Here is a 25,550-nt window from a genome sequence, read left to right as displayed (position 1 = left end):
TTTTATTGTCTGTTATATTACGCCGGATTATATCCATGGCAATTGTAAAATTATCATTTATACTAATAAAGCTTGTTGGAAAAAAAAAAAAAAAAAAACTTACTTAAAAGCTCCCATTTAGCACTGTTAAAAAGATTAGCTGGAACACGCACTGAAAAACAGACACTTCCCCTTCCTCTGCATATGAAAAGACTCTACACAAACAGGAGCAAGCTGGAGTAGGTATAAATCGGTATTCAACTAAAACTTTGGGGCTTGGTTAGGAGTCTGAAAATCAGCGCAATGTTATTTAAAAATAGGCAAAACTAAAGATTTTTATTTAAAAAAAAAAAAAAAGCTGTATAGGCTATATAAATGGATCATCTACAAAACATTTATGCAAAGTAAAATCTAGTTTATAATGTCCCTTTAAACACATATTGCATAAAGACCTTGAAAGATGCAAGAATTGTAACTCATATTTTTTGGCCATTGAGCCAGTCAGGCATGCCGATCGCATATAGCTTCTAATCATTGGACTTCAACCTTCACGGTCAGCAATTGGAGCATATGCACGTATGTCTGCTTCTGATTGGCTTACCCGCTGTATCATCATCTGGAATAGCACAGGATCAACATTTGACTATGTATTTAATGGACAGTAACTACAAGACATTTAACAAATCAGCCAAAACTAAATGTTTAAAACAAATTGACACAGGGCTTGACTAATTTGTTCAAAATCAAGGAGGCTGGCTTGGTAAAGTGGGGGCTCCCTGGCTCATTGGTTAGTCCAGCACTGAATTATAATCCATTTTCCTACAATTGTTTTTTAATAGTTAAACTCCACCCACCATTTCCCTAATTTATTGGAGCCAATCTGGGCTTTAGTCTGCAGACAACAAGGCTGTCAATAGTTAGTATAGTATTATTTGTTAGTATAAAGTGCATTGTTTTGCAGTTGTTATTGGTTAAAGCCATTTATGGACAAATACTGTATGTAGCAAAGTTGTCCTTAAGAAGTCATCAGGACGTATTTAAAGTTCTAAGAATTCGAAAATCCTCAATTTAGAGCTACATTACATGAAAAGGGGGCCAATTAATGACGTATATTCCAAAGTTGTTTTATTGTGTATAACTAAACATTTTATATAAAAATATCAAGGTGTTTATTGTCCCTTTAACTTAGGGTTGCAACGTTAAAGAAAGTAATTTGTTTACAATCCTAAAAAAAGTAGAACATTTTATATTTTTTGTTCCTTTGTGTAACTTATAATTTATAGATGTTATTTACACCACAGGAGCTACAAATTAATGTATAATTTTAATGTTTTTCAGCTGTTCTATTCCTCGTATAGCACCACACCTTTCACGGTCCCAATCGGCTTTCTTTGGCGGTAAGTGGTAAGGTGTATATACTTGAATGTTAAAGCAAATTTTGCCTTTCTTTCTTTGGCACTGATTTATTTTCTTTCTTGGGTGGACCATTTTTGTCAACCCCCCCCCCCCCCCCCCAAATGACAGCAAAGTATCAGACTATTGTGCGGTGTGCATTGGTTAAAGGAATAGTCTAGTCAAAATTAAACTTTAATGATTCAGATAGAGCATGCAATTTTAAGCAACTTTCTAATTTAAGCCTATTATCAAATTTTTCTTCGTTGGTAGCTTTATTTGAAAAAGCAGGAATGTAAGCATAGGAGCGGGCCCATTTTTGGTTCAGAACCTGGGTATCGCTTTCTGATTGGTGTCTAAATGTAGCCACCAATTAGCAAGCTCGCTACCCAGGTGCTGAACCAAAAATGGTCCGGCTCCTAAGCTTACGTTCAAATAAAGCTAACAATAATAGGAGTAAATTTGAAAGTTGCTTAAAATTGCATGCTCTCTGAATCATGTAAGTTTAATTTTGAGTAGACTGTTCCTTTAATCTACTGTAAATGTGGCTACCTTGTGCTTTTGATTTGTCTGTTTGCAGTGGTTATATTTTTGTCCAGATACGTACAGTGATTATAGCTCTTCTTTGGTTTATGCCCAACTCTTAGATCTAGAGTGAATTACATTTCTCCAACATTGGTGTGTCCGGTCCACGGCGTCATCCTTACTTGTGGGATATTCTCTTCCCCAACAGGAAATGGCAAAGAGTCCCAGCAAAGCTGGTCACATGATCCCTCCTAGGCTCCGCCCACCCCAGTCATTCTCTTTGCCGTTGCACAGGCAACATCTCCACGGAGATGGTTAAGAGTTTTTTGGTGTTTAAATGTAGTTTTTATTCTTCTATCAAGTGTTTGTTATTTTAAAAAAGTGCTGGTATGTACTATTTACTCTGAAACAGAAAAGGATGAAGATTTCTGTTTGTAAGAGGAAGATGATTTTAGCAGACAGTAACTAAAATCGGTTGCTGTTTCCACACAGGACTGTTGAGATGAAGTAACTTCAGTTGGGGGAAACAGTTAGCAGACCTTTCTGCTTAAGGTATGACTAGCCATATTTCTAACAAGACCATGTAATGCTGGAAGGCTGTCATTTCCCCTCATGGGGACCGGTAAGCCATTTTCTTAGTCAAATATAAAAGAATAAAGGGCTTAAAAAAGGGCTTAAAAACTGGTAGACATTTTTATGGGCTAAAACGATTGCTTTATTGGGGCATATTATGCAGATTGTAGCTTATAATTGGCATTATAATCTTGGGGAACGTTTAAAAAACGGCAGGCACTGTGTTGGACACCTTTTTTAGTCTGGGGGCCTTTCTAGTTATAGACTGAGCCTCATTTTCGCGCCATTACTGCGCAGTTGTTTTTGGAGAGCAAGGCATGCAGATGCATGTGTGAGGATCTAAGAATCACTAAAAAAGCTTCTAGAAGGCGTCATTTGGTATCGTATTCCCCTCTGGGCTTGGTTGGGTCTCAGCAAAGCATATAGCTGGGACTGTATAGGGGTTAAATTTGAAAACGGCTCCGGTTCCGTTAATTTAAGGGTTAAAGCTCTGAAATTTGGTGTGCAATACTTTTAATGCTTTAAGACACTGTGGTGAAATTTTGGTGAATTTTGAACAATTCCTTCATACTTTTTCACATATTCAGTAATAAAGTGTTTTCAGTTTGAAATTTAAAGTGACAGTAACGGTTTTATTTTAAAACGTTTTTTGTGCTTTGTTGACAAGTTTAAGCCTGTTTAACATGTCTGTACCATCAGATAAGCTATGTTCTATATGTATGAAAGCCAATGTGTCTCCCCATTTAAATTTATGTGATAATTGTGCCATAGTGTCCAAACAAAGTAAGGACAGTAATGCCACAGATGATATTGCCCAAGATGATTCCTCAAATGAGGGGAGTAAACATGATACTACATCATCCCCTACTGTGTCTACACCAGTTATGCCCACACAGGAGGCCCCTAGTACATCTAGTGCGCCAATACTTATTACCATGCAACAATTAACGGCTGTAATGGATAATTCCATAGCAAATCTTTTATCCAAAATGCCTACTTATCAGAGAAAGCGCGATTGCTCTGTTTTAAACGCTGAAGAGCAAGAGGACGCTGATGATAACTGTTCTGACATACCCTCACACCAATCTCAAGGGGCCATGAGGGAGGTTTTGTCTGATGGAGAAATCTCAGATTCAGAAAAGATTTCTCATCAAGCTGAACCTGATGTTGTGACATTTAAATTTAAATTAGAACATCTCCGCGCACTGCTTAAGGAGGTGTTATCTACTCTGGATGATTGTGACAATTTGGTCATTCCAGAGAAATTATGTAAGATGGACAAGTTCCTAGAGGTTCCGGTGCCCCCCGACGCTTTTCCTATACCCAAGCGGGTGGCGGACATAGTAAATAAAGAGTGGGAAAGGCCCGGCATACCTTTTTGTTCCCCCCCCCCTATATTTAAGAAATTATTTCCTATAGTCGACCCCAGAAAGGACTTATGGCAGACAGTCCCCAAGGTCGAGGGGGCGGTTTCTAAACTAAACAAACGCACTACTATTCCTATCGAAGATAGTTGTGCTTTCAAAGATCCTATGGATAAGAAATTAGAGGGTTTGCTTAAAAAGATTTTTGTACAGCAAGGTTACCTTCTACAACCAATTTCATGCATTGTTCCTGTCACTACGGCAGCGTGTTTCTGGTTCGAGGAACTAGAAAAGTCGCTCAGTAAAGAATCTTCGTATGAGGAGGTTATGGACAGAGTTCAAGCACTTAAATTGGCTAACTCTTTTGTTTTAGATGCCGCTTTGCAATTAGCTAGATTAGCGGCGAAAAATTCAGGGTTTGCTATCGTGGCGCGCAGAGCGCTTTGGCTAAAGTCTTGGTCAGCGGATGTGTCTTCCAAGACAAAATTGCTTAACATTCCTAAAACATTAAAGGTAAAACATTATTTGGACCTGATTTGAAAGAGATTATTTCAGACATCACTGGGGGAAAGGGCCACGCCCTCCCACAGCATAGGTCTTTTAAGGCTAACAATAAGCCTAATTTTCGTCCATTTCGCAGAAACGGACCAGCCTCTAATTCTGTATCCTCTAAGCAAGAGGGTAATACTTTACAACCCAAACCAGCCTGGAAACCAATGCAAGGCTGGAACAAGGGTAAGCAGGCCAAGAAGCCTACCACTGCTACCAAAACAGCATGAAGGGATAGCCCCCGATCCGGGACCGGATCTAGTGGAGGGCAGACTTTCTCTCTTTGCTCAGGCTTGGGCAAGAGATGTTCAGGATCCTTGGGCGCTAGAAATAGTTTCTCAAGGTTATCTCCTGGAATTCAAGGAACTACCCCCAAGGGGGAGGTTCCACAGGTCTCAATTATCTTCAAACCAAATAAAGAGACAGGCATTCTTACATTGTGTAGAAGACCTGTTAAAGATGGGAGTGATACATCCAGTTCCAATAAGAGAACAAGGAATGGGATTTTATTCCAATCTGTTCATAGTTCCCAAAAAAGAGGGAACATTCAGACCAATTTTGGATCTAAAGATCCTAAACAAATTTCTCAGGGTACCATCGTTCAAAATGGAAACTATTCGAACGATCCTACCTACTATCCAGGAAAATCAATTTATGACTACCGTGGATTTAAAGGATGTGTACCTACATATTCCTATCCACAAGGAACATCATCAGTTCCTAAGGTTCGCTTTTCTGGACAAGCATTACCAGTTTGTGGCACTTCCATTCGGATTAGCCACTGCTCCAAGGATTTTCACAAAGGTACTAGGGTCCCTTCTAGCGGTTCTAAGACCAAGGGGCATTGCAGTAGTACCTTACTTGGACGACATCCTGATTCAAGCGTCGTCCCTGTCAAAAGCAAAGGCTCATACGGACATCGTCCTAGCCTTTCTCAGATCTCACGGATGGAAGGTGAACAAAGAAAAAAGTTCTCTGTCCCCGTCAACAAGAGTTCCCTTCTTGGGAACAATAATAGATTCCTTAGAAATGAGGATTTTTCTGACAGAGGTCAGAAAATCAAAATTTTTAAAGTTCTTGTCAAGTACTTCATTCTGTTCCTCGTCCTTCCATAGCGCAGTGCATGGAAGTAATAGGATTGATGGTTGCAACAATGGTTCCTTTTGCACGAATTCATCTAAGACCATTACAACTGTGCATGCTCAGACAGTGGAATGGGGATTATACAGACTTGTCTCCGACGATTCAAGTAGATCAAAAGACCAGAGATTCACTCCGTTGGTGGCTGACCCTGGACAATCTGTCACAGGGAATGAGCTTCCGCAGACCAGAGTGGGTCATTGTCACGACCGACGCCAGCCTAGTGGGCTGGGGCGTGGTCTGGGAATCCCTGAAAGCTCAGGGTCTATGGTCTCGGGTAGAGTCTCTTCTCCCGATAAACATTCTGGAACTGAGAGCGATATTCAATGCTCTCAGAGCTTGGCCTCAACTAGCAAAGGCCAAATTCATAAGGTTTCAGTCAGACAACATGACGACCGTTGCATATATCAATCAGGGGGGAACAAGGAGTTCCCTGGCGATGAAAGAAGTGACCAAGATAATTCAATGGGCGGAGGATCACTCCTGACACTTGTCTGCGATTCACATCCCAGGATTGGAAAATTGGGAAGCGGATTTTCTGAGTCGTCAGACATTCCATCCGGGGGAGTGGGAACTCCATCCGGAAATCTTTGCCCAAATAACTCAATTATGGGGAATTCCAGACATGGATCTGATGGCGTCTCGTCAGAACTTCAAGGTTCCTTGCTACGGGTCCAGATCCAGGGATCCCAAGGCGACTCTAGTAGATGCACTAGTAGCACCTTGGACCTTCAACCTAGCTTATGTATTCCCACTGTTTCCTCTCATCCCCAGGCTGGTAGCCAGGATCAATCAGGAGAGGGCCTCGGTGATCTTGATAGCTCCTGCGTGGCCACGCAGGACTTGGTATGCAGACCTGGTGAATATGTCATCGGCTCCACCATGGAAGCTACCTTTTGAGACAGGACCTTCTTGTTCAGGGTCCATTCGAACATCCGAATCTGGTTTCCCTCCAACTGACGGCTTGGAGATTGAACGCTTTATTTTATCAAAGCGTGGGTTTTCAGATTCTGTAATAGATACTCTGATTCAGGCTAGAAAGCCTGTAACTAGAAAAATTTACCATAAAATATGGAAAAAATATATCTGTTAGTGTGAATCTAAAGGATTCCCATGGAACAAGATAAGAATTCCTAAGATTCTATCCTTTCTACAAGAAGGTTTGGAGAAAGGATTATCTGCAAGTTCTCTAAAGGGACAGATCTCTGCTTTATCTGTTTTACTTCACAAAAGACTGGCAGCCGTGCCAGATGTTCAAGCATTTGTTCAGGCTCTGGTTAGGATCAAGCCTGTTTACAGACCTTTGACTCCTCCCTGGAGTCTAAATCTAGTTCTTTCAGTTCTTCAAGGGGTTCCGTTTGAACCCTTACATTCCGTAGATATTAAGTTACTATCTTGGAAAGTTTTGTTTTTGGTTGCAATTTCTTCTGCTAGAAGAGTTTCAGAGTTATCTGCTCTGCAGTGTTCTTCGCCCTATCTGGTGTTCCATGCAGATAAGGTGGTTTTGCGTACTAAGCCTGGTTTTTCTTCCGAAAGTTGTTTCCAACAAAAATATTAACCAGGAGATAGTTGTACCTTCTTTGTGTCCGAATCCAGTTTCAAAGAAGGAACGTTTGTTACACAATTTGGACGTAGTCCGTGCTCTAAAATTCTATTTAGAGGCTACTAAAGATTTCAGACAAACATCTTCCTTGTTTGTTGTTTATTCTGGTAAAAGGAGAGGTCAAAAACCTCTTTCCTTTTGGCTTAAAAGCATTATCCGATTGGCTTATGAGACTGCCGGACGGCAGCCTCCTGAAAGAATCACAGCTCACTCCACTAGGGCTGTGGCTTCCACATGGGCCTTCAAGAACGAGGCTTCTGTTGACCAGATATGTAAGGCAGCGACTTGGTCTTCACTGCACACTTTTGCCAAATTTTACAAATTTGATACTTTTGCTTCTTCGGAGGCTATTTTTGGGAGAAAGGTTTTGCAAGCCGTGGTGCCTTCCATTTAGGTGACCTGATTTGCTCCCTCCCTTCATCCGTGTCCTAAAGCTTTGGTATTGGTTCCCACAAGTAAGGATGACGCCGTGGACCGGACACACCAATGTTGGAGAAAACAGAATTTATGCTTACCTGATAAATTACTTTCTCCAACGGTGTGTCCGGTCCACGGCCCGCCCTGGTTTTTTAATCAGGTCTGATGAATTATTTTCTCTAACTACAGTCACCACGGTATCATATGGTTTCTCCTATATATATTTCCTCCTGTCCGTCGGTCGAATGACTGGGGTGGGCGGAGCCTAGGAGGGATCATGTGACCAGCTTTGCTGGGACTCTTTGCCATTTCCTGTTGGGGAAGAGAATATCCCACAAGTAAGGATGACGCCGTGGACCGGACACACCGTTGGAGAAAGTAATTTATCAGGTAAGCATAAATTCTGTTTTCTCTAATGAAATAGAATATTTTAGGTTGGGTATGCACGCAAATACACAATTCTTTCTTTTCTGTTCTCATTTATCAGGCCATGAAACGTTGTCATAGAATAATAATAATATCTTACTAAAACACTCTGTAGCGGAAAGGCTGCAACATCACTAAATCTATCCAAGCAGATAAATGTACAACAAGCAAATCAATCATCACTACCAGTAGAATGTCCACTAAATAGTCTCAATATCTATGAAATGGAAAAAAATAGTAGGTGGCCGGTGTTCTGTCGAAAATAGCTACCTTGATGAAATTGGCTACCTCAATGTGCGCATGCTCACAATTATGTAATTGCATTCCATAGATGATTCAAAAGAATCTTTGGAATGCAATTACGTTATTATAAGCATGCGCACATCCTCGGTAGCTAATCTAGACAGAGATGAAAATCAATCTCTGATTAAATCCTAAAGCAGCGATGCCCATGCGAGCATGCATACTTTTAAGATGTTGGTAGCTAATTCCGACAGTGTGTTTTATAATTCTGTTACCCAAGGCTTTTTACTGCTCATTTGCGTAAAGGGTACATTGACATTAAAACTTTTGTTTGCACATGCCGCAGAATATTTATCAGCGCTATGTGCAAATTTACTGTGCAAACTTTAATGTCAATGTACTCTTTACGCAAATGAGCAGTAAACAGCCTTGGGTAACAGAATTATAAAACACACTGTTGGAATTAGCTACCAACATCTTAAAGTATGCATGCTTGCATGGGCATCGCTGCTTTAGGATTTAATCAAAGACTCATTTTAATCTCTGTCGAGATTAGCTACCGAGGATGTGCGCATGCTTACAAATTGCATTTCAAAGATTCTTCTGAATAAGTTGTGGAATGCAATTACGTAATTGTGGGCATGCGCTCATCGAGGTAGCTAATCTCGACAGAACACCGGTAATTAATATTGGTATTTTTGTAGGGCTTGACAAATCACAGGAGCCAAGTTGCTAAATTGTACTATATTTGCTAGTACTTCTTTGTTTTTTTGTCTTTATGTAATAGTCCCTTTTTAATGGCATGTTGTATACAATGACACCTTAAAAGGATAGATTATAAAATAAAAATGTAACTGTGTTGTAAACATTTGCAATTTAGTTTATGTATTCCCCCTTTTCCTGTAGTTTAACTCTGAGGTTGTGGCAGTATGCACTGCATATGTCAAGTTTAGAGAAGCTATTGCTAATGCAATATTTCCTTATAAATGACAGCAGCTAGCTGTGTCTGCTTCACTCAGTACTGGCTTCTAGAGGGTGTTCCTTGAAAGACAAGTGTTAAACAAGGTGTTACTCTGTTTGGAAATGTTTCACACTGGGTTGTTTAATCACATATTGTAGCACTACACATCAAAATCTTTGTCCCTTTTTAATGACTTCTTCCCGTTATGTATTAGGCAGAAGACACAATTTCTTCATTCCACACCCAGGGTGTGTTGTTGCAGTAAAGCCAACAGTGAGGCCAAATACAATGACCCTTTCAAACTTGGGAGCAATGAGATTAAAAGCCTCTATGAAGATATCAAGAAGGTGATCTTTCTAGTTATCCTACAATTTATTTGCTAGTATTTATGATTTTAATATTAAATATTTAATAGTAAGTGGAAACCAGTTGACAATATATTTTGTAGTTTGTGATATCACTTTGTTGGCTACATTACTTTTTGACCTATTATTTTTTTGTAGGAGCTGTTCATAACAACAAAAGAACTTAAGGAAATGTGCGAGTACTATTTTGATGGAAAAGGGAAAGCTATTAGGCCAATAATGGTTGTCTTAATGGCACGAGCATGCAATGTCCACAATAATAAGTGCAGGTAATATTGAATTGTACATTGTGATGCCCTACTATATTTACACTAGACTAGATAAATGGTGAATTGGACAGCAAGGAATGTCATCTACTTTTTGTATAAACTCCACTATCAAAAAAGTACTCACATTGCTAAAAAAAAAAAATTGGTTATTTTTTTTCTTTCAATACAGCTTACTTTCTATTAAAGCTAAGCTGTATGAGAGGAGGGAACTAAATCAGAATAAACTAAGAAAGCTTATGCATGCTCAAGAGAGAGGGATGTTTTTCTTGGCTTTGTGGTGCTGTCACTCCAAATGTGAAGAAAGATGTTTACCAGTAAGTAAAAATCAATTTTTCTTATTTTCTATCATGACAGCATGGTAGATATAGGCAGCCGCCTACTTCCGCATTTGGATCCTCACTTTAACCAAGAAATATGACAGCACATAGAATAAAAAAAATCTACATAACCCACAAAAACTGACAGTGGAAATATCCTGCATGTGGAGGAAATAGTGCGGTTAGAATTTTGGCCCTGCAGAGGATCCATAGCAAGGCAATTTCGAGTGGACGCTTACCCAATTATTTCCAGTTGACACCTTCCATCAGTGCTGTCATTGGCTGTGGCAGGTGATGGTTATATAGGAACGCTGTACCATACTTGTGGAAGGACCTCAGGTATCAGCCTGACTTATATTCAGAGTAATTGCTAGCTTTGCTTACATATATTGGGGAGCTTGTCCTTGAGCCTTTACTTTCCACATTATTTCTTCACTATCAGTTATCTTCTGCTGATGAGTGCTTATGAACAATTTTATTCCAAAGATTACATCTATAGAAGCTAATATGAAGACATTATACAATTTCATAAAAGTTGCAAGATCAAGTTGCTGCTTTAAACAATTGTTAAATATAAAACATTACAGTCCAGCACCCTTCTGAGGCTTCATTACACGCTGTTGGGAGACTGCAATCCCATATAACAATACAAAAAAATATTCTTTCCAATTATAAAAATCTTATTTTATTGTTTGCTCAACAGTAATAGAACCACAATGTGTTGGGTGTTACCCCTTAATCTTGCTGGTCTGTGCATAATTAATAGCTACCTTTTTTAATTGTGCACAGACCCGCATGATTAAGGGCTATCCGCCTAATGTTGTTTCTGCTATTACTTATTTATCTTTATTTATACAATTGTCCCATTGTTATTTCATCTTTATAAATAGGACATTTCAGGGTTCCACCATATTTTGTTAATAAAACCAAAGATATAAACTTTCTTGTCCATGGTAATGCTCATCAAGTATAATCATTTATAGTGTGCATCTCAGCCTTGACAATGCTGGCAAAATCACTTGATGGAGTTGTTATATATAGTTGAACTTGGAACCATTTTTAATTGTCTCTGACTTCAGATAATGGAAAAAGATGCTCTTGTTAATTACATTTTTATGTGGTCCTCTGGTCGTCCTGTCCCCCCTCCCCCCAATCAGTCTGGTAGGGTATAGAACTTCATCTGACTCCTCCGCTAAATACCTCATCTTCTACAAATATTCTCAGTGAGTTTTTCCATTTGATTTCAGTGAGAAACAGTTTTAAAACATAAAATGAATTTCCAGGATTTGACCACTATTTAGAACCTTATTTTACTGTACATTTACTATAGTAGATTTCTGAAAATAAACAATGCTTCTTTTATTTATACCACAGTACTCCTCTGTCAGGAAGTGTATTGAGAGATTTAGAAAATGGAATAATATTTGGCATTTTTCTGCAGAGAGGTGCACCCTACCCAACGATCTGTTGCCATAATAGCTGAAATGATCCACACTGCTAGCTTAGTTCATGATGATATTATTGATGGCTCATGCTCCAGGAGAGGGAAGAACACGGTGAACCAGATCTGGGGTGAGAAAAAGGTGAGTCATGCTAATAGCACTCTATTCTACCTTCTGATTTCTTATTTAAAGATTTGTGAAGTGGAAATTAAAGTAAAGCCATAAGTGGATGTGCAGTGTATCTATCTTTTACAATAAATGTGCACTGTACTGCAACTACAAGAACATCATTTGGCACTCAGCATTTTTTAAAATCAAACCTTTAATTTAAATACAAACAATATTTTGATCTTTTTCATATTTGAATAAAATAATCCTTGAGTCATAAATGTCTAGAATACAAAAACAATCTATAGTTGTTTGTGGTGGTTCTTTTTTGTTTTTGCTAGCGATTAGTTGACTATTCTGCTAGAATTCATGTACTTGCAGTAAGAGGCCTTTATATACAAGACTATCAGCTGTGAGGTCCTGTAATATTCACTGCCACTTGGATAACCACCTAAACTTTCCTGTAATCCTTTAATAACAAATTAACTATAGGAGAGTTTTTCCAGCTTCTGTTTTCACTTGACAAGATTATAGCAACCAGTCAAACTATAATAAACATATTTAAAAGCTTTTAAAATCTTTCCTAAAATTGAAGTGAATTAAAGAGTTTAGATGCGGTTTAGTTCTGAATTAGAAACCATCCTGTTGAATAATGTTAAAATAAAAAATATTGAAAAAAATGAAGTCCTCTAAATTTAAATTGAAACTAATATAGCATTATACATTGTATATATTCAGCTAATCTTTACTGGATGATAAAGACAATTCCTACACCTCTGTTGGTGGAGTTGGACACACATCTACAAGCCTGACGAGACAGGAACATGATTTTTAAAAAGTACAAATCAGAAACCAGTAAAATGTTTTGAAATTTCCTCTTAAATAAAACAAGGAAAACATGACAATACCACTTTAATACTTGCTACATTACTGCTCTATGTAAAAAAAATGTGTTGTCCTGATGACCATTACTCACCTAGAATATTATCAGTCGCTTTTTGCACTGCATTTGGATTTTACAAAACCCACAACACAAAGCATATCAGCTTTAAAAGGGATTCTAATGCAGAATAAAATAGAATACTTTATTCTGCTAGAGCATGTTATGTTTGTAAATCTGTACCGAATCTGAAGTCCCACTTGGGGGCCACAACACAATGGGTTAGTTGCTGTGTCCTTCCCAAGAGCCACAAGTAAGAACAAATCACTGGTTGTGTACAGAGTGGGACTTTATCTGTGTGTTTAACCCCTTTTACCGAGGGCGGGGGTTAAACACATTTTTGCAAGGAACGATAATGCAAAAAGTACATACTCTAACGAATTAGGGTATTTTATTTTTTAATTAGCCAGAGTATTAAATTTAATTGAGCTCGAGAGAATGCGTTTACTTTCAACTTGTAATACATGCTAAAAAAACAGACGTGCAATATCGCTAGCGCACTACTTGTAATCTAGCCCTCCTTTTCTGAAGTTAAAGTATTTTTTTTTTATTTTTTTTTTTAAAGGCTGTTCTTGCTGGAGACTTTATATTGTCAGCCGCCTCTGTAACTTTAGCACGAATTGGAAATACTGCTGTTGTAACTGTGTTATGTCAAGTTATTGAAGATCTGGTGCGTGGTGAGTTCTTCCAATGCTAAATTGTGGTATTCTAATGCTATATATGTGTGTTAATTTTTAAAGACCATGCATGTTATTTCATTATATATATATATATATATATATATATATATATATATATATATATATATATATATATATATATATATATATATATATATATATACACACACGAGCACTCTCACTTCAAAGGTCAAATGGCCAGGTGCTAGTAACCACTAGATAAAAATAACAAAAACTTGCACTTACTGGTCTTCTTTTCAAAAACACACTTTACTGTGATGATTCGGAGACAGAGTATCCCCTTCCTCAGACCGAGTTTTTGTTATATATATATATATATCATTGTGTGTTGCATTTTAACACTAATATACTCAGTGGCAAAAATAGCCAAATGCTGCTACCTGTGACCATATTCGGAATTTGTTTGACAAATGAATATCCAAATAATGAATTTAGCACATACCTAATCATAAGCATTCTTCAATTAAATATTTATTTTGCCTGGTTTTCCTTTTTCTCTTCCCCAAGATAGGCTGTAAAGCATTCTGTGGAATTCAGAGCCCTGATCCTGCTGCACAGTGATTGCTAGATATATATGCAGACATTTTTTTTATGCCTGTCCCTAATTGGCCACAGCAAAACTTGAGGCTTTTCAAGCCTTTCATTCCTGGGCTGCAAAACACAATGCATTTAGAATATTTATCTTATGTGCCCATAGTTTGCTAATTATCAAATATGTTTATGTAAATATTCATATGTAAAAATTGTACCTTTTAACCCCTTCACGCCATTAGAACGTTCCATGCCATCCTAACAGCGCTGAGCTTTAACACCAAAGGATGGCATGGAACGTCCTACCTTATATGGCATCCTGCCGGCTCTCCCTTTGAAGCAATCAATAATTCGACTGAGAGGCATGCATAGTAGCGTAGGCAGTTCCCCATGATCCAATCCTGGCCTTGAAATCACGATTTCATTTTTACAGCAAGTGTTTTCATCGGAACTGCGTTCTGATTTTAACACTTTGATGGTGGTACGAAGGGGTCAAAGGGTCAGTAAACTCCTCGTAATTACAAGATATTTCTGTTGTGTTGCTATAGAACAGCATATCCCAACTCCAGTCCTCAGGACCCATAACAGGCCAGATATTCATGTTATGTGAGCTGATTATTTCACCTGGGCACTAGTTAAGATATAATGAATATCTGACCTGTTAACCTTTTTAACGCTGTTAGTGCACTGTATTCCGTCCTAAATTTGCTGGGCTTTAGCGCCGAAGGACGGAATACAACGTCCTAACCCCTTGGCTTTCCTGAAGCCACTGGCGCTTCCCTGATGGGATCGCGGTCTGGGAGGCGTGCCAAGCATCATAGGGACGCCCCCTGACGCGATCCCATCATTGAAATTTTGTGATTACGTGCGCAATTGCGAGATTTCAATTTGTTTACATCGGAACAGTTGTTCCGATGTAGACGCGTTTAACCCCGGCATGAAAGGGTTCAGGGCCCTGAGGACTGGGTTTTGGAAACACTGCTATAGAATAACATATCTGCTAAGTCTTAATGTTTTTAACCCCTTAATGACCAGACCATTTTTAAATTTTCTTAACCTTAAGGGCCAGGGCTATTTTTACATTTCTGCGGTGTTTGTGTCTCATTTACTGTACCCACACATTTATATACTGCTTTTCTCGCCATTAAATTGACTTTCTAAAGATAATTATTTTCATCATATCATATATAATTTACTATAAATTTTTTTATAAAATATGATGAAAAAATTGAAAAAAAACCCCACTTTTTCTAACTTTGACCCCCAAAATCTGTAACACATCTATAACCATCAAAAAACACCCATGCTGGGGAGCGTGTCCTAACAGCGGCTCAGTGTAGTCTCACTTTTCATGAGCTCCGGGAGAGTGGCCTTTAATCCGCTGTATAAAGCTCCACAACTACAGCAACACGATAACATTTGGGCACTTAAGCAATATATAACAAAATTGGAAACTTTTTTTTGCTGTATTTATGACCCCAGGGCCGGAATCGGACAATTGACGCCTGTAGCAGCAATAATCTACACAGTCAGCAATACCGTGGTGTTTTACCAGGACTGATCACACATTTAAGCCTACCCTGACATCTTGGCTATCTACAGCGTACCCCGCCTTTTATAACCAGCACTTCATACCGAGTGAAAAATCATGGAGACCGGCATGGTGGCTTCTCTTCCAGCTGACATAAAGGATAAAGGCTCCTCCAGCACACTTAACTCTATCTTCCTCACCCTAGAGAGGATCTTTCAGCCCTTGATAGAAAAAGCACCTTCGGTACATGAGCTTTAACTTCTTATGAGTAAGGTACCGCCTGCAGCAGCGGAGGTGCCAATAACAAATCCATCTGCAACATGGGAGCTTGGTCTGTCCCTAGGGCCCGGGGTGGCCATGCAGCATGAAGTATCCTTGGATGGAGATCTACTTCAGCCGAACACCTACCAGCTGTCAGCAAAAAAGGATAATGATCCCTCAATAAAGAATGCAAACGGGAAAAGTAAGCAGGCGACTTTCATTTTTTCACCAGCAGCCCACATGGAGAAAACACCTCCTGGCTCTCAGTTTAAAACAGCATTTGCCTCGAAACAGCATATAGAAAAGCTAGAAATCTTCGATAACTATACCGACAACATTAAAGCCATACATGGAGCATCTTATGATTTATCTCACTTGGGGGTCTGTGGTGGAGCTGCACTAACAAGTTTAAAAACTAAACAAGGACTGGATTCTAAACGGTTGTCCCGGGGAGGGATCCTGGGAAGCCGCGGAGTCACTGTCATTTAGCGCTTTGTCATCTATTGATCCGCAATATGGTACTTTATGGTTCCTGAAAATGTCAAAAACATCTTGCTCCAAAGTTAGGTATTATGGGCTGAAAATCCCTGAAGGCCAGTGATTTTTCGGCATTGTAGAATGCCTAGATAGCTATAAAAAGGTTTCTTATAATGTTCTATTGCCAGATCCTTATATGTTAAAAAAGGTTTTGTTTTTTCTACGGTTTATATACACTAGAAACTAAGGAAATAGGGAGAATGTTTATGCAAATATTATTCTAATACCTGTGTTACCCCGAATTATTATTGCCCCAAAGTATATCATTCTTATCTCAGGAATTAAGTGTCACTATCAGACAGCCTCAAAAGTTATATAGGAGTGACTGGAATGTTTTACTTATACTTGTTCTAAGTCTGTGTGCTTAAATCACATTATGAAAACTTCACTGGGGTTAAAAATGAATGTTATGTGTACCTTTAAGGAAGCTTTAATAGACAAGCTGGAATGTTTTATAGTTTTATATGCTAGAAGCTTTGGTCACCTTTGTGAGATATGGTAATAACTTTATACATGTTCCTGTACCGAGCTGTTCTTGTCTGCATAGTTTCAAATAGTAATTTACAACACAGTTAATCACTGTAACAACAAGGCGGGAACTCAACACCATAATTAGGCTACAATACCTACCAGCAGGCTATAAGACCTCCCAGAAGTTACAAATATATTCTCATAAAAAGATAATCTTTTAAATGTCATGTCTATAGTTCAAATAAGCTTGGCACACATTGTACCTTGGTGTCTGGCCTTTCCTTGCGCTGTCAGCTGAAACGGTGTGGGGGTGGGTTTCAGCATATCTGGGGTAGATACTGCCTTTATATAATTATAAGGACACGTCATATATAACTTTGAAGGTGTAACTCTGGATCACTGGTAATTTTACATATTTGACACTCGTCTATAATTTATTCGCATAACATAGGTGTGGTTATATTCAACTTTAATCAGTCTGTCCTGGTATCTTGCATCTATTTCCTCATTACGGTTTTATTTGTTATTCCTGCGTAACAGTCTTATTTTTTTATGATGCAGAGTTCTATGTTTGTTATATCTATGTGTACCATGTTTAGTGTAAACCCCTTGTGCTTTTTCATACTGTTATAACTGGACCAAGAGTGTCTAACCTCATCTAAGGGGGGGGGGGGGGAATGAGGACTGAATATCCTTAAATACAAGTTTATCAAATATGAAGTCAATATTTACATAATTGTATACTGTATTTACGATGTAACTTTATATATGTACTGTCCTCCATAAAAATTTAAAATATAAAAAAAAACACCCATGCTAAATAGTTTCTAAATTGTGTCCTGAGTTTAGAAATACCCAATGTTTACATGTTATTTGCTTTTTTTCAAGTTATAGGGCAATAAATACAAGTAGCACTTTGCTATTTCCAAATATTATTTTTTTTCAAAATTATTGATAGTTACATTGTAACACTGATATCTGTCAGGAATCCCTGAATAACCCTTCACATGTGTATATATATATATTTTTTTTTAATAGCCAACCCAAAGTATTGATCTAGGCCCATTTTGGTACATTTCATGCCACCATTTCACCGCCAAATGCAATCAAATAAAAAAAAATCGTTAATTATTTCACAAACTTTAAGTTTCTCACTGAAATTATTAACAACGAGCTTGTGCAATTATGGCACAAATGGTTGTAAATTATTCTCTGGGATCCCCTTTGTTCAGAAATAGTAGACATTTATGGCTTTGGCATTACTTTTTGGTAATTAGAAGGCTGCTAAATGCCCCTGCGCACCACACTTGTAATATGTCCAGCAGTGAAGGGGTTAATTTTAGCTTTAGTGTAGAGATCAGCCTTCCACCTGACACATCAGACCCCATGATCCCTCCGTGACCCCCCTCAAACAGCTATCTTCCCTCCCCCACCTCACATTTGTCACTGCCATCTTAAGTACTGTCAGAAAGTTTGCTAGTACTAAAATAAAAGCCCCTTTTATATATAATATATATATATATATATATATATATATATATATATATATATATATATATATATATATATATATATATCATCCACCTATTTGTCGCCATCTTGGGTACTGGCAGCTGACTGCCAGTACCCAGTTTGCTAAAAATATTGCCTTTTTTGTATACAAAACAAAACACAATTGTTCTTTAGTGTAGTTGCCCCCCACTTAATACTCAATACCCTCCCCTCCCAGATCGCTTTCCCAATATTTTTTTCCCTCTCCCTTCTTTGCGCGCACTCCAGGGTACACAGAGGGGATAGGATCCGGATATAGACCAACAATGGGCCGCCCACCAGCCTCACCTGCTATGGCTCCCACCCAACCATGATCGGCACCATCACTGGCCAATGCAGAGAGGGCTACAGAGTAGCTCTCTCTGCATCGGATGTCTAAAAAAATGTTATGGCAGGATGCCTCAATATCGAGGCATCACTGCAATAACATGAAAGTGTCCGGAAGTGATCACTATCATTTCCTGCGCTTGAAAACCCTGAGGATGTACAGGGTATGTCCTTGGTCATTACATTTTTGTAGGACGTACCCTGTATGTCCTTGGTCCTTAAGGGGTTAAAACAAATTAACATCCTTTTTTACTGCAATTATTTTTCAATAGCCAAACCATCTACCATTTCCTTATTTGGAGGGGCCAATCTGGACTTTATACAAGAACAATTCCAGCAAGAGAGCTGGACAGGTTACTAACCAGAAAAGCACTCTGCCCTCATATGTATGGGCAACTAATATTTTAATCGTGACCCACATTTCCTGCGCTTGAAAACCCTGAGGATGTACAGGGTATGTCCTTGGTCATTACATTTTTGTAGGACGTACCCTGTATGTCCTTGGTCCTTAAGGGGTTAAAACAAATTAACATCCTTTTTTACTGCAATTATTTTTCAATAGCCAAACCATCTACCATTTCCTTATTTGGAGGGGCCAATCTGGACTTTATACAAGAACAATTCCAGCAAGAGAGCTGGACAGGTTACTAACCAGAAAAGCACTCTGCCCTCATATGTATGGGCAACTAATATTTTAATCGTGACCCACGGGCACACTAACAAGTAATTTGTATATATAAGTGCAAACTACACGTAACTTACAAGGTATCAATACCTAGCCATACTACTGAAACAAGGGGGGTACTAAGGCACTACTTATGTATCGCTACAGGAATTTAATATGCTTGTGATAGGACAATCGCTAGTTGCAACTGTCGTATAATAAAAGCAAAGATGGGGTGCTGCGTACTTGGGTTAAAGCTAGAACACATCAGTACACGACTGATATTAGTGTACACCTGTTTAGCACTCGCATTCCTGTATTAATGTTGTAAGTGATAGTCAGAGACTGGCAAGGGGGAGTACTAGAATGGGTAGACTAAAATTTAACCTTTAATAGAAATTATTAAAATCATACATATACAAAAAGACAAGACATTTAAAATTTCTATCTACTATTTAAATCCGATTCACTGTGTAAGATAAAATCTCTAGTGTGAAGGGGATAATGAGTTAGCTAAGTTTGGGTATAGGTAAAAGCCACTGATAGGTTATATCAAAGATACTAGAATGAAAAGCTATCGTTGGGGGTTACTACTTTTAATTATAGAGAGGTGATACCTTGCTGGGTACTTAGTTTGTGATTCTCTTACCAATACTATAGTTTGTAATTTATATCCTTCATTAGGTTATAGTAATCATCATATCATATGATCAGAGTCAATATCTACAATTCAGTATTGTTGTTTCTAAAATATGTTAGGTATGGTAATACCAAGGCTTCTTGTTTATATACTGCTGAAAATAGTGAATAGCACTTGCATTTGGAATTTGATAATTCGGATTCTCTTGTTAAGTTATAGGATTTGCTGTAACTTGTCTGTTATTTAATACTGGCTATTCATATAGATTGAATTCCTCTGGGGAGTATATGTATGGCAGTCACATAGGTATTACTACAAGTTTTGAATTCGATTTCCAGTGAATTGCTGGACAGTATTTTGCTTAACTTATCGGGATGTATTTGTAGATATGCACACTCTAATTAAATATAAATTACTGTCTTTAATACTTGGATTCTCTCTTGGGATATTCCTATAGTATGATAATCATATTGATGATTCTTTATCAATGCCCTTAGGTATACCTCTTTATTGTATATTGTTTTGGTATATAATACGGTTTGTCACATAAGGCTATAATTTTTATCTATAGATACTAATAGGATATTGGATTAAATACTCATGATGGTTATTCCACTTTATTGGGTATTGGAACTCAGGCCTTTTCAATAAAGTTTTTTAATAATAAAAGATTCCCTGGTGATTACCGGCCTATACCGCTGAGGCGCTGGATAATTTTGGGAAGGTACCGGTCTATAGCTTTAAACTGCTTACTCTGATATTCAGTTTTTTCGGTGATATTCAGTTTTCAGAGATATTCAGTTTTTTAACAGTGGTTACCGGTATATCCTTTAGGTAAATTGTCTGATGCTATTGCTCTGTCGGTGCCTTGCATCAGTTGGTTACCAAAACCTATTCTAGGTGGTTTGACTCTATAAATTGTTACCGGCCTATACCTTTATACATCCAATGATGCTGTGATTGCTGGCCTATATCTTGCGTCAGCCAGGTGCTGTAATGTGTTTGACGTTATATACCTGTAACTTGCTGAATGTAATTGTATTCACAGAGTGTGTGAATATCAATGCTGTAGTTACCGGCCTATACCTTGTATTGATTAAGTGCTTGGACGTATTATGCATATTAAAGCAGTAACTAATCTCATGTACAAATATTAATAGTATATGCACATACTTAATAGTTTCAAGTTTTTCCTTGCTTGTGGTTAATTAGCGATGCAGATCTATGCTTTTATATGTCTGAAAAGTTTAGCGGTTAAGTGACCTTATATTTTATAGTATCCAGTGATGATATTCTGTTCTCTTATCGAGATTACCGGCCTATACCTTCTATAACTTAGTAAGAGCTAACACAGCCCATTTACATTAGTGAGCAACCATTTCTAAGGAATTATAAATGTGAAAGCGGCAAAGTGCCGTGACTATTTATTTGCTTTTATGAGTAAAGTAATGTAGAGACTTCCACAACGGTTGTAGCGGTTAGGTGACCTTATATTTTATAGTATCTAGTGATGATATCCTGTTCTCTTGTCGAGATTACTGGCCTATAACTTAGTAAAAGCTAACACAGCCCATTCACATTAGTGAGCAACCATTTCTAAGAAATTATAAATGTAAGAGCGGCAAAGTGCCGTGACTATTCATTTGCTTTTATGAATAAAGTAATGTAGAGACTTCCACAACGGTTGTAGCGGTTAGGTGACCTTATATTATATAGTATCTAGTGAGGATATCCTATTCTCTTATCGAGATTACCGGCCTATACCTTCTATAACTTAGTAAGTGCTAACACAGCCCCTTCATATTAGTTAGCAACCATTTATAAGGAATTATAAATGTGAAAGCGGCAAAGTGCCGTAACTATTCATTTGCTTATGAGTAAAGTAATGTAGAGACTTTCACAACGGATATTAATTAAATAGTAGATAAGTTAAAATAACATAGGACCACAATCCCCTAACATGTTTCTCCAGTAACCTGGCTTTGTCAAAGGGAAATCAAATTAAAAACTTGTAGTAATACCTATGTGACTGCCATACATATACTCCCCAGAGGAATTCAATCTATATGAATAGCCAGTATTAAATAACAGACAAGTTACAGCAAATCCTATAACTTAACAAGAGAATCCGATTGATCAAATTCCAAATGCAAGTGCTATTCACTATTTTCAGCAGTATATAAACAAGAAGCCTTGGTATTACCATACCTAACATATTTTAGAAACAACAATACTGAATTGTAGATATTGACTCTGATCATATGATATGATGATTACTATAACCTAATGAAGGATATAAATTACAAACTATAGTATTGGTAAGAGAATCACAAACTAAGTACCCAGCAAGGTATCACCTCTCTATAATTAAAAGTAGCAACCCCCAACGATAGCTTTTCATTCTAGTATCTTTGATATAACCTATCAGTGGCTTTTACCTATACCCAAACTTAAGGGACACTGTACCCAAAAAAATTCTTTGGTGATTCAGATTGAGCATGAAATTTTAAGCAACTTTCTAATTTACTCCTATTATCAAATTTTCTTCATTCTCTTGGTATCTTTATTTGAAATGCAAGAATGTAAGTTTAGATGCCGGCCCATTTTTGGTGAACAACCTGGGTTGTCCTTGCTGATTGGTGGATAAATTCATCCACCAATAAAAAAGTGCTGTCCAGAGTACTGAAACCAAAAAAAAGCTTAGATGCCTTCTTTTCCAAATAATGATAGCAAGAGAACAAATAAAAATTGATAACAGGAGTAAATTACAAAGTTGCTTAAAATTGCATGCTCTTTCTGAATTACAAAAGAAAACATGTGGGTTCAGTGTCCCTTTTAGCTAACTCATTATCCCTTTCACACTAGAGATATTATCTTACACAGTGAATCGGATTTAAATAGTAGATAGAAATTTTAAATGTCTTGTCTTTTTGTATATGTATGATTTTAATAATTTCTATTAAAGGTTAAATTTTAGTCTACCCATTCTAGTACTCCCCCTTGCCAGTCTCTGACTATCTATCACTTACAACATTAATACAGGAATGCGAGTGCTAAACAGGTGTACACTAATATCAGTCGTGTACTGATGTGTTCTAGCTCTAGCCATACTACTACTGGTAGAGTACTGCAACAGTAGTAGTATGGCTAGGTATTGCTACCTTGTAAGTTACGTGTAGTTTGCACTTATATATACAAATTACTTGTTAGTGTGCCCGTGGGTCACGATTAAAATATTAGTTGCCCATACATATGAGGGCAGAGTTCTTTTCTGGTTAGTATCCTGTCCAACTCTCGTGCTAGAATTGTTTTTGTATATGTTCCTCTCTTTTATACTCAGCACCTATACACAATTACATAGTGTATATTAGATTATATTCTATACATTTCAATAAAGTGGTGCCATTGCTCATCTCTCCAATTCAATCTGGGCTTTAGTCTGCAGACAATAAGACTAGCCACTTGTAAAGTTAGTAGAAAGTGAATAGTTTTGCAGTTATCAGTGAAAGCTAATTTGGGACAGATATGTAGCAGGGTTATAGTACTAAGAAGTCATCCGGGTTCAAGGTTGTGAAAGTTAGAAATTGCGCTTTTTTTTTTTTTTTTTTTTGAGATAAATTGCATGAAAAGGGAGCAAAGTAAATAATGGCAATATATTGCAAAGTTGTTTCATAATGCATAAATGAGCATTTTAAAAACCAATCTCAAGGTGTTTACTGTCCCTTTAACATTCTTTTTCTGTTCACACAGGGGAATTCCTTCAACTGGGCTCTAAAGAGAATGAAAATGAGCGATTTGCTCACTACCTCGAAAAGACTTTTAAGAAGACTGCAAGCCTCATAGCCAACAGCTGTAAAGCAGTATGTACGTTCCTTGTTTTCTAAAGTTACCTGGGAAAAATACAGATTCATTAAGGAGTGTTTCCTTAAAGGCACATGAAACTCAAATGTTTCTTTCTTGATTCAGATAGATTATACATTTTAATTAACTTTCCAATTTACTTTTGTTATCAATTTTGCATCATTATCTTGGTAACTTTTATTGAAGAAGCAGCAATGCACTCCTGGGAGCAAGCTGAACACATAATACTGGGAATACAGCTTCAGCCACCAATCAGCAGCTAGCTCCAAGCCCCTGGGCCTATCTAGATATGCTTTTCAACAAAGGATACCAAGAGAGAGAAGCAAATTACATAATAGATGTTAATTGGAAAGTTGTTTAAAATTGTTCTATCTGAATTATGCAATAAACATTTTGGGTTTTATGTCCCTTTATTTACATGTTGACTTAAGATATGCACAGAGCACAACATTAAAGTGTCAAATCAGAGTCTGAGTGTAGTCATTTGCGTGTAGAATATTCTGTGGGTAAAACCAAGTGTTGCAGTACTGTGTGTCCACTAGATGGCAGTGATATTGTCCAATTTTAAAATGTATAGATATTATTAAGGACTTGGACTCAATGGCAGTTATAGCTGTATACTAGGGGTGCTCACATCTATTTTAGCAGGGCAAATATAGAGTTAAATGGGTTAAAAGGAGGGGTTAAATTAGAATAGCAGGAATACCACCACCTAACTTTGTAGCAACACATCTTTACACACAACCCTGGTAACACTTAATAACTAGCAGGATATATCTGTATTTGTTTAGGACAAGTGCAGTATTGCCTGGTTAGAAATATACTCATACTTCATATTTTCCAACTGAAAATATACAGATTCTATTTGATACCAAAACATACTTTTTTTTCTCTTCCCTATAGAATTATGCATTGTTTTGGATTTAAACAATAAGATCTAACTCTAATACTTGGGTAGTAGAAAACAGCCAGTTACAGTGCAGGTCACAATTTCACCAATGGATTAGATAACTGTTACAATTCTACATAATTGATGACTGACAAAAATATGACTAATTGTTAGGGCCAACTTTGTTTAAATGAGGTATTGAACTGACTTAATTAAATGTAATTAAATGTGGGTAAAGTTACAATAACAGAGGAAATTAGTTTTACATTTACAAATTTGAGACTCAAGTCAAAATAAAGTTTTATGATTCAGATAGAACAGCAGTTTTAAGGCACTTTCCAATTTACTTCCATTATCATGTTTTGCATTTTTTTTATATTCACACTTTCTGGGGAACAAGCTCCTACTGAGCATGTGCACAAGCTAACAGGGTATACCTATACAAGTCTGATTGGCTGATGTCTGTCACATGATACAGGGGGCCAGAAAATGGGAGGGGAAAAATAAATTTGCCTGGGGAAAAAAATGACTACTTTATATGAAATTCAGAGTAAGTGCTATTGTATTGTCTTTTTATTATGTACTTGTTAATTATGCAATTATACTGCATTTAGTGGTCCTTTTAAAGGCTAAAAAGCTAAGGGTCAGACTGGAAGTTGTACACACTGAGTAAAAGGGGCGTAAAGCAATACTCTTGCGAAAGTCAAGTAATTACATGACTGGGTTACAATTGCTCATCCTCTTACAGATAAACACATGGATTTATAGCTATTAAACAAATGGGGGTAAATACATAAAACCTCATAGACCACTGTATTACTTCTTCTTATGGCTTTTTTTATTTCTCGCCTCAGGTTTCAATTTTGGCCTGCCCAGATCCAAAGGTCCATGAAATTGCTTACCAGTATGGGAAGAACATAGGCATTGCATTTCAGGTATGTATTTAACCTATGCAATACAATGACAAATTCTA

General features: G+C 37.5%; 1 protein-coding gene across 1 annotated transcript in view; it reads left to right on the top strand.

The window, feature by feature from the left end:
* The window catches only part of PDSS1 (decaprenyl diphosphate synthase subunit 1), a 93,373-nt gene that overhangs the window by 10,675 nt on the left and 57,148 nt on the right, over window positions 1–25,550 (top strand). Inside the window, exons 2-8 of the mRNA XM_053713923.1 lie at window positions 1,318–1,376; window positions 9,387–9,519; window positions 9,676–9,806; window positions 11,565–11,706; window positions 13,179–13,290; window positions 23,578–23,687; window positions 25,432–25,512. Of these exons, the coding sequence (XP_053569898.1) occupies window positions 1,318–1,376; window positions 9,387–9,519; window positions 9,676–9,806; window positions 11,565–11,706; window positions 13,179–13,290; window positions 23,578–23,687; window positions 25,432–25,512 (768 nt within the window). The remainder of the gene's footprint in view (window positions 1–1,317; window positions 1,377–9,386; window positions 9,520–9,675; window positions 9,807–11,564; window positions 11,707–13,178; window positions 13,291–23,577; window positions 23,688–25,431; window positions 25,513–25,550) is intronic.

This window comes from Bombina bombina, chromosome 5 (assembly GCF_027579735.1).
Source record: "Bombina bombina isolate aBomBom1 chromosome 5, aBomBom1.pri, whole genome shotgun sequence".
In the NCBI taxonomy this organism is placed as follows: domain Eukaryota; kingdom Metazoa; phylum Chordata; class Amphibia; order Anura; family Bombinatoridae; genus Bombina; species Bombina bombina.
The sequence above is the reverse complement of the archived record's forward strand: the minus strand, read 5'-3'. Positions and strand labels throughout refer to the sequence as shown.